The 10,105-nt window shown below is 36.6% G+C and overlaps 1 protein-coding gene across 1 annotated transcript; it reads right to left on the bottom strand.

Annotated features, from left to right (window-relative positions):
- Positions 1-3,194: 3,194 nt before the first annotated feature.
- Positions 3,195-6,923, bottom strand: LOC120632365. Its single transcript, XM_039902221.1, has 5 exons — positions 6,850-6,923; positions 6,365-6,500; positions 5,459-5,612; positions 4,102-4,288; positions 3,195-3,351 (listed from the first exon to the last, which is right to left on the bottom strand). Exons 1-5 carry the CDS (start codon positions 6,921-6,923, stop codon positions 3,195-3,197), a joined length of 708 nt encoding a protein of 235 aa, XP_039758155.1.
- Between the last annotated feature and the right edge of the window lie 3,182 nt (positions 6,924-10,105).

Genomic DNA, 10,105 nt, shown 5'->3' with positions numbered 1-10,105 from the left:
GCGTAGTTGAGATGAAATTTCTCTATTGTGCCAATTCCTTGTGAGCCAAGTGTAAGTTAATTAAACGATGAAGTAATTTTTATGCGATTTGGAAGTCCATTGTGACTATTATTTCTTACACTAAAACAATAAAGCTCGAAGCAATAGTGAAATTCCGTTTTGGACAACTCAGTTTCGCCCTGTACCTTTATTTTGGTGTGCAACTCTATGTAATAAATTATGTAAGTACTTGTAACTTATGTCTACTTATTGGTCGTATGTAAGTATGTGCAAAGTTTAAGATAAAATTATATGTCAACAGTACATTATGTAAAGTTGCCAAAAATAATGCTCAAAAGCATTATGTTTGTAATTATAATATTTTAAATATTAGATCAGGGATGGTAAACCTTTTTAGCGCACCGTTTTTTGTTTCGTTTGTTTTTAGTGATCAATAGATCTAGTTTTCAGTTAATACATTCATTATTTTTTCATACTTACTTTATATTCGTGCACCACTTGGAAATTTCCAACAGGAATTAATGTCCTTTTTATTAGTCCTTTGCAAAATAGCAATTGCAAACATTGAAACTAGAAAATTTACGATGGCAAAATGTATGGCCATTGTAACAGCATATTTTGTACAATATTTTTACAAAATTAAACTAGGTTCACATAAAATGAACACACAAGCGAGGTAAAAAGTCCACAAAACATTATAATTAGAACACGAAGTTAGAACGAGAAAAATAATTCAAAAAATCGTGATTACTTTTTATTAATTTAAGAAATGTTATTTAATTTCTAAGTATTCTTTTATTTCGAACCCAACAAGTTCGCGTGCCAACGGTTCGGCATCCCTGACTTAGATGATAAAAATGCATTTATTTTTAGAGGTACGTCAATATGTCGTGTTTCGATTGACTTTGCCTTTTTTAATCAATATTTTTGCAAACAACATGCCTAATTTTTTTTAAACATGAGAAGCGAATATTTATTTGATAGCATTAAGTGCATTTACATAATTACTAGGACACCAGTAAATGGCGGCGCAACCAGTTGCGCTACAAACAGATGTATACAGCTCTTTGGAGAGTGGTTTCGCGACCAATTTTGTGGCTGCGACCGGATTAACCCGTTGGTGGCGTAACCACTAAAATGTATAGAGCGATTTGGCGTCTAACTCACTCAACCACCAGGGTCGTCCCTCCCTCAAACTGTTCGTAGGTACGTAGGGCGAATGCAGTGTTAACTTTCGACGATAAATTTTTAATTCTCATCATAGATCATAGTGCGCGCTCTGGTGTCTCTCCTTTGGTATTTCGAGACATCACGGAAGCGTGACCGGTGGCGTCGCCATAGTAGCCTAAGACGAGTAAATAACAGACAATATTACCAATAGGAAGTGGGTTGCAGTTGGTACAGCTAAACCAGGCATCTGTGGCCTCAGTTCATGATTTGGTCGCTCGCAATTTAGTTTTTTCTAGTATCGAATACTTGAACATTGGAGAAAAATGGATCATAGTAGCAGTAATTTAAAGGTCAAATTTTTAGGCTTTAGGCAGAACGATTGTGAAACAAAAATCAGAAGTACAGGATTTGCGACTCTATATCATATGGCATTAGTTCCATTTTACTCTAACGATACATATTTTATAAGTTGAAAACGACTCCGAGTTGCGAGTGAACAGATCTTGTACTAAGGCTACTGGCATAAAAGTCGTATGACTGAGAAGCTCAGTCGAGCCCGGTAGCAGGCAGGGTTTACACGTCGGTCACTTCATTCACTCCTCGTGTGTGCAAACTTACACGTTTACGTGGTCGTAAATACGTCAGCCTCCTAAGTTTTTTTTTTTGAAAGTATGCTCACTCAATCTAATCACGACACATTTTTCTATGTCATAATAATTAGAGATGCCGCGGTTGCCACAATTCACTAAACTAGACCCCTGTTCACTAAACCGATGAAGATATCAAAACAATCTAACAAACTTTAACATCTTCCGACTATTGAGTCGGGCTTAATTATCAGACCGGCTCCACGATTCACTAACTTTCCAACAAGTTGTTAACTTATCTTCATACAAAACGCGGAATTTATTTGTATCGCAAATTTTGATGAGGGTCTGATTACTAGCCGAATATCAATTAATGACACGTAACTTTTATTAGACTTAGCGAATATTTGTACATATTTAACTAGAAACAATAAAGTTAAAAATCGCGTGACGCTTTCTCCTTAAAATATATTATAATTTATAGTAAAAATGGGAAGAATAACTAACCCTTAAAAAGGTAATCAGGTTTCAAGTCAAAAGTAAGACTCAAAAAAACAAAATTGATGAATTTCATTAATTTTCAGTTGGTTAGTTAGGGTCGAGACCTTTCACCTAACTACTTAATGGTTTTTTTTAATAATCATTAAATATAATATATATTTCATTTCATAATTATCCGAGTATTCGCGGCATCTCTAATAATAATTTTCTAGCTTTAGGTATATCGGGAATTCAGTAGCGGTATGGAAAATGGAATTTGGTATCGAAATTTACTTAATCGTGATTCAAAAATATGTCAAACTTTTTAAAAAGTTGTAAAAGGTGCGTTGTGTATTGAGTTGCCGAGCATATCAGATGTCGATTTGGTGTTGACTTTCAAGAAATAAAATTGTTAAATTTGGAAATAAAAATCCTTTTATTTGTAACTAGATTACCCGACAGACGTCCTGTCCTAATCCCGTAAAAAGAGCACTTGCCGATTTCATGCTTTCACGTTTTAGAATTGAGAGATTAGATTCCCTAATGTGTCAGAGGAGAACAACGGATCATATTCTTCTGTTCCTGGGCTTTTTTCGCACTTGGTTGGTCTGGAACCGTCCGTTGTACGATGTTACTGACATAAAATCCGTTTCCGAAGTAAGCTAGGTAAAAAATGCAAAGGGTAATTTGATTAGAGATAAAAATTGTTAAAAGCAAGTATCATTTAAATAGGTATCTAGTAACGTTATAATTTTCATAAGTCATATTATACATACGACTAGATAGAATATTATATCATTTTAGGATGCTCTGCGTTATTGCAGAAATAAAATTAAGGGAATAGACTAGAAACCCTGGAGAGAACTTGTTCAAACAAATTACGTACCTTTGCTTTATTTTTGAAGCAGGTAATTAAAAAATAAAAAGTTCTAGTTTATTAATAAAAGTGTTTTATTATTAGGAAGGTACAATTTGTGTAATCATTTTGACAACAGTCTTTCTGTCAAGTTTACACTTCGGGTAGAGCTGCTGACAATCGGTGTCCAAGGAGCGTCCGGTCGACATGGCCTCGTATATCGAAGTGCCATCAAGCATGCGACGAACTAAAGAGTTACTGTAAACAAGCAAAGTTTTAAAAATGCTAACAACTTACGACGGTAATGTACCTAACGTAAACTCCACAAGATCGCCGAGTGCAGGCTAGCGGTGAGTTCCTAACGAGTCACACCCAATCGTGTCACACTGACTCTTTGGAATATCTATCTCATTATTCTCATGGCTAGAAAGGTATCCTATCATCATCCATACAAATCAATAAATAGTAAGTATACATAAAGTCAACGTCGCTTGTGTTATGGGTAATCACTGAGTTGACTGATGAATATTTTAATGAATAATATACATAAATATTTGTAATATGCATAATATAAACACCCAGACTCTGAGAAACATTCGTGTTCATCACACAAACATTTTCCAGCTGTGGGAATGGAACCCGCGGACTCTGAAAGTAGGGTCTCAGCCCACTGCGAATAAGTGAGTGTAGGGAATTTTCTTTTCCCATCGAGTCAAACCTGTTTACTCATTACAACTTTTTTTCATGACGGAAATAATTCTCCAAAAGTCACAGTGTGAATGTGACTCGTTGGGAAAAAAATCCCAAAGCCGCCAAAAATCAAGTTAACTGGTTGCTTAGGTAGGGCGTAAAGGAAGTACAATAAAAAACAACAAAATTAAGTAAGGACGAGTAAAGATTAAATAATCATTCTTTAGCACATCCCTAATTGGTTTCAATAAGGGAGTAAGGTCAACTGTTAATCTCTTGCCAATATGTAACCACAGTGCGTCACGATAAATATCTTACCTAGATAAATTGGTAAGTAACGCATCAAAATCAGTCGCGTTCCCAGTCAACATGTTCTCATTGGCCAGTTGCACGTAGGAGCATGCCAGACGCTGCATGCACGATGACGAATCGATGTTGTATCGAGTCAGAACCTCGTCGAATCGATTTACCATGTCCGATACTGAGCTAAGATCAGTTTCGACGCCTGTTGATAATCAAATGTGGATTTATTCTACATAGCAGATAGATTTTGCAGTAGCTCGCTTCGCACCCGAGGAATGTTGCAAGTTTTCGCAAACTTTTCCCATTTTCCCCTATTTTAAGGTAAACTAAACATTTACCTTAAAATGGGAAAAATTACCATTAGAGGACTAATAAAGAGGAGTAGAGAGTAGTTTTTTTTGCCTTAATATTAGAGGGTTTCTGTAAGCATGTTTACAATCTATGCTAATTTATTGTGCTTTAGGGCCGAACTCTATAGAGAAGTAATACCTATAATGTGTACAACGTGCCTATATGACGTAGCTATAAAATAGTTAAAAACTTTTTCAGCTAATATTTTGATTGACGCGAGTACTGATTAAAATAGTTAAAGTTATTTAAAGTAATTAGATACCTCTATAAAGTATCTTAACGCAACTTTTTGTTTAACCGATGGAAATATTGTGGTAGTAGGTACCTACGCAGGAGACTTGTTTTGTATAGGTAATCTATTACCCAAGTGCTTGACCACAATCTCACCTGATGGAAAGTGTAGATTTAATCTAAGAAGGGACATGCTTGCCTAGAAGATGCCCATTCACTCTTGTTTTAAAGATACCCTAGATAAAGAAATAAAAATAAATATACTACGACAATACACACATCGCCATTAAGCCCCAAATTAGGCTTAGCTTGTGTAATGGGTACTAAGAAAATTCATGAATATTTTATGAATAATATACAGAAATACTTATAATATAGATACAAACTCCCAGACACTGAAAAACATTCATGTTCATCACACAAACATTTCCATTTCTGCGCCAGACGCCAGTGCTCAGAGATTTGATAAAGCTGTGGGAGAAGATACATTATCATCCTTTCTCCGTGGAAATAATTGTCTCCTGCCCATGTTAGCCGTACTGAGTGTTGAGTGCGAGATTTTTCATCTATTCGATCGAGTAAAAGTTAACTATGATTTGTATGGCGTCTAAAGAGCGCAATCTAGGGACCAGAGATGGAACTGTTTCGACTCCATACAAATCACAGATAAAAAATCTCGCACTCAGCACACTAGTGTCTTGCGGTGCGATGGTATGATTGTGAAGATTATGGGTTTTTGTGGCGAGTACCTATTGACTTGGTTGATTTAAAAAAAAAAATGGTTACATACTTCGACCATATCCTCCGTAGCCATAGGAGAAGGCGTGAATGATCTTGGGCAGGATGATCACAGCGCCAAAGCCCAGTATGGATCCAAGCAGTACCCCGCCCAAATCTATTTTCAAAGGGCCGTAAAGTCCTGGTGCTGTGCTGCCGTATGGACCCTAAAGGATTAGAGTTATTGGATTTAGTTTAACTGCTTAAAGACTTCTGATCCGATCAGAGAAAACAAGACTCTCCATAAAACAGGGGTATTAAAAATATAGATTTTTCATATATCCCTATCCCTACCCTGCTAATATTATAAATGTCAATGTAAGTTTGTTTGTTACGCTTTCACGCAAAAACTACTTAACCGATCCTCATGAAACTTTGTACACATATTCTTGGAAGTGTTAGAAGTAATATAGGATACTTTTTATCCCAACATTAAGCTCGGTTCCTTTGGGAGAGGGGATGAGTGTTTGACGATTTTACACCATAACTCCGACAAATTATAACCACTTTAAATAATTATTTTTCAACTTTTGAGGATACAAAATGTGTTTAATTTTGCCCAAACTGTGGTTAGCGAAAGAGGACAGAACTCTTCAGCGGACAGTAGCAAACCCCTCATTTAAGGCTTAGCGATACTTAATATTTAAATTTATTTTAGATCTAAAATTAAATTTAATGCCACATCAAAAAACAAAATCAAAAGCAGACGAAGTCGCGGGCACCAGCTAGTAAGTATATAAAGAGTTGCCATACGACCCGTATATACGAGACTGATGACTGTCAACGTTTTGACCATCCCGTCCCATATAAATACTACATGACCCGGTTTTCTCCCGTATTTCGACAACAAACGACTGGGCGAAATTTTTTTATAACCAATGTGGTTTAATGTAAATCTGGCTATAATCTCAAAACTCACCGTATTGCCAAAGTCGGTAACGCCAAATCTCTGTGTCCTGTCCGGCTGGTTGTCTCTCTCGTCTCTGCTCTTATCAGCTCTTGCCGAGGGCTGAGCGAGCTGATCTTCTGTGTGCTGGTAGCTGCTTGGCATGAACCTTTTGTATATTATGGAAATTAAGCTACATTTGCTATTGTTAGACAACTCTCTTCAACAAATTACTCCTTAATTTCCTTTTGTTTATCCAAAATAAGTCGTACGTTTTTGTATCTAAAATAATTATACAGGGGAGAGCACTTATACCTATAGTACGAGTTTTTACACAGTTTATGTATAACTGTTTCAACCAAACATAGTATGTATTGCTATGTTATGATTTCTGTCACTAAGTATTTAAAAATCGTGTGAATAAATTATTTTATAATATCATTAAGTCAACAACACCTGAGGATTCCGCCTGCTGACCGATGCATTTAGACTACTAGTTAATTCAAAGAATTTCTCACCCATCGTTCCCATAATTTCCAGCAGCGCACCCCAAGCAAGCGGCCACCAGTGCAACAGTTATCTTCGGACCCATCTTGACAAGATCTCAGAAGTCACTGCCCTATTCCGCGTCCGTATGAATACTTTATAGAAATCGTTCCAAAGCCTGCTTCAGAACAATCGTATGGGGAAACACTATTGTCGTGTGATCATTACGCAATATCACTTTTACCACGTCACGGTTCGAGATGGTATCGAAACGGGAAGATTCTTTATGACAAATTTCGGATATGCTGCACTCGCGCCCTAACCTATTTAAAATAGATAGGTACTATGAAAATTAAGCTTAATTTGCTATTTTATTTTATTAAGTTTTTTTATTTCATTACGTTTCGCTTCGAAACCGGAGCATCCTCAGGAGATGTTGACTTGACAATGAATAATTGCGATACATGCGTAGAGGGTACATTGCCGAGGATCTGTTTAATGTGGAGTATACGGATTGAAGAAATTATAAATTACACTATACAGATTCTCCTACTGTTCGCGGAGTATAGCAAATTAAGCTTAATTTTCATAATATATTATGGATTTCGGCAAAGTAACGCCTGCTTCTAACCAATATTTAGGTACTTACTTGCAGTAGCTTACATAGAGGGTATGCAGATGATATAAAATGAAGAAAATCTCCAGTAAATCTAATAAAAAACTTAAGAATAGGCATTGTTAGAGTTATAAAAAGCCTATCCTTAAGTATGTATAACTCGTACTGGACATTTTTTCATCATATATCATCTGCATACCCTGTGCATACCCTCTATGCACGCCACAAACAAAATCATTTACAAAATCACCCTAACTGTGAATTTAATAAAACCATAATAATTAATAAATTTTAACAAACAAATTATAAGGAAAAATAAAACTACCCCAACATGGGATAGCTGAGCTTGGAAACTCAATTTTTCAAAGTGTGGAACAAGCCTTTTACGCCGCTGCACAAAGACCACTAAAAAAATATTCTTTTTGATTTTTTGAAGTACAGAAGAAACGCTTCGAGGTGCACCACCTTTGTAAACGGTTGGACCGATTTGAATGAATTTTTTGGTATGCGTTTGGGTTGCACCCTGGATGGTTTAGATTCACAAATCAGCCCGACAGATGGCGCGGGGTTCCACTAGTAGTCTATAAATGCTAACTATGTACACATACGAAAAGTCCTTCGTGAAGCAAGGGCAAAAAAAATAAAAATAACTTCCATCCTTACAAATATTATAAATATATTTATTTATATGTTTTATTGTTTGTTTGTCCTTCATTTACGCCCTAACTTAGCTACCATTCCACTTGTGTTTTGGCCAAAAGTTAGTTGAATGGACGTAAGTAGTAACATAGCCTACTTTTTATCTAAGAAAAAAAACGATTCGTCGGTTCCCACGGGATTTGTAAGAAACCGTAATAGACGCGGGCAACAGATAGTTTTGTGACGACCTCCTTGGCGCAGCAGTGAGCGCTGGTAATTCAAGTGGGAGGTCCTGCGATCGGCCCCCGGCAGAGGAAATTTGGGAATTTATAATTTTCTAATTTTCTCTGGTCTGGTCTGGATGGAGGCTTTCGTCGTGGCTACTTACCACCCTACCGACAAAGACTGCTAATCGATTAAGCGTGCAGGTACGATGTCGCTTAGAAACCTATTAGGGGTATGGATTTAATATAACTGCCATAATATATAACATAATACATAATAACCCCAACAGGTTAGCCCGTTACCATTTTAGACTGCATCATCACGTGAGCATGGTTAACTTGCAGTGGAATAAAAAAAAAAATGACAATATACTGGATATGCCCCGTGGTTTCCTCTGCAATGAAATCGTGTATTTATTATCATTATAAACGCATTAACAGTACATTACAAAAACGGGTCTTCCTCTCAGAATGAGAAAGGTTTAGGCCGCAGTCCATTACACGGGCCAAGTTCGGATCGTCGGACCTCACTGATAAACTCTCAGGCATGCAGGTTTCCACACGATGTCTTCCTGCACCGTTGAAGCATCTCGATAAAATTGCATTTTAATGGCGGAAGAATGATTAAACTCGATTCAGTACTTTCACGGTATATCGATTACAAACAAACAATGAATCTTAAATCTTCAATCCTCTTCATATATTATCGATAGAAAGAAAAAAATTATAATAAATAGATTCGTTCGCTAAGAGGTCACCGAAATCTATGTGAATACTAAAGTAACGAAGCGGTGATAGCGCATTGGGCAGGAGCTCGACTTCACTTTCGGGAGGCCGAGTTCGAATCCCAGCCCGTACCTCTAACTTTTGAGTTATGTGCGTTTTAATAAATAAAAATATCACGTGCTTTTTTAAAGACCTACATTACTATTGGCAAAAAATCAAACAGGGGGTGGTAGTGTCTACCTAAGATCCTACTTATCAGTGCCTTCTTATTTAGTGTTTATAATTTTTGCGTGGAAAATAAAACATAACAAATGAGGGTCGGCTTGTGTATTTACAAAAATGAAGACTATTTTGCATAACAAGGTATAATTATAAAAACAAGACATCAGTTGTTCATGTACCGTAAATAATGTAACAATTGTGTGTTATTTTTAAATCATCAAGAGTAAAGACGCTACAAGACTGGCTGGTTTAGTAAAGATTTGACTTACTAACTTTGTGATTCGATTCATGAATTACTGTAGCCGTCGTGCAGGTTTTAATGCTACGCAACGCCACATCTACGTGAGCGTGAATCTGTCATTTTATGTACCTAGATAAAACAAAACTTCAAAGTTTGACTATTTCATACAAATTGAACAGATTTTTAGACTATGAAATTTGTATGGAGAGATCTCAAATTTTAGTAAAATTTTACACACCCTAGAAAAGCTCGTTTCTACAGGCACGGCAACCTGGGCTGCGAGCGACGCACCCATGGTCACGCTTCATACGTCAAGTTTAGTACGTCTCTGTATATAGGTCACAAGACGTGTCGTTTATGCTAGTATAGAACATCTTGTACATATGGGTCACGAGTGTCGTTTATGCAAGTATATTACGTCTTGTAAACAAGTTGCAAGTTTGCAAGTTTAGTACGTCTTGTGTACAGGGTGCAAGTGTACTTTATGCGTGTTAAGTACGTCCCGTATACAGGAAGCAAGTGTAGTTGATAAAAGTTTAGTACGTCCCGTATACAGGAAGCAAGTGTCGTTTATGCAAGTTAAGAACGTCCCGTACAGGTACAAGAAGAAAGAGTAGTTT

This window comes from Pararge aegeria, chromosome 19 (genome assembly GCF_905163445.1).
Source record: "Pararge aegeria chromosome 19, ilParAegt1.1, whole genome shotgun sequence".
Taxonomy (NCBI): Eukaryota; Metazoa; Arthropoda; class Insecta; order Lepidoptera; family Nymphalidae; genus Pararge; species Pararge aegeria.
This window is presented reverse-complemented; position numbering and strand designations above follow the sequence as displayed.

What these genes read in the sequence shown, in the direction of transcription:
- LOC120632365 (XM_039902221.1), bottom strand. Translation starts at nt 6,923, where the DNA reads ATGGGTCCGAAGATAACTGTTGCACTGGTGGCCGCTTGCTTGGGGTGC. An exon ending in GGAAATTATGGGAACGATGG is followed by an intron (nt 6,501 to 6,849) that starts GTGAGAAATTCT and finishes AATATACAAAAG; the next exon opens with GTTCATGCCAAGCAGCTACC. An exon ending in TTACCGACTTTGGCAATACG is followed by an intron (nt 5,613 to 6,364) that starts GTGAGTTTTGAG and finishes CTAATCCTTTAG; the next exon opens with GGTCCATACGGCAGCACAGC.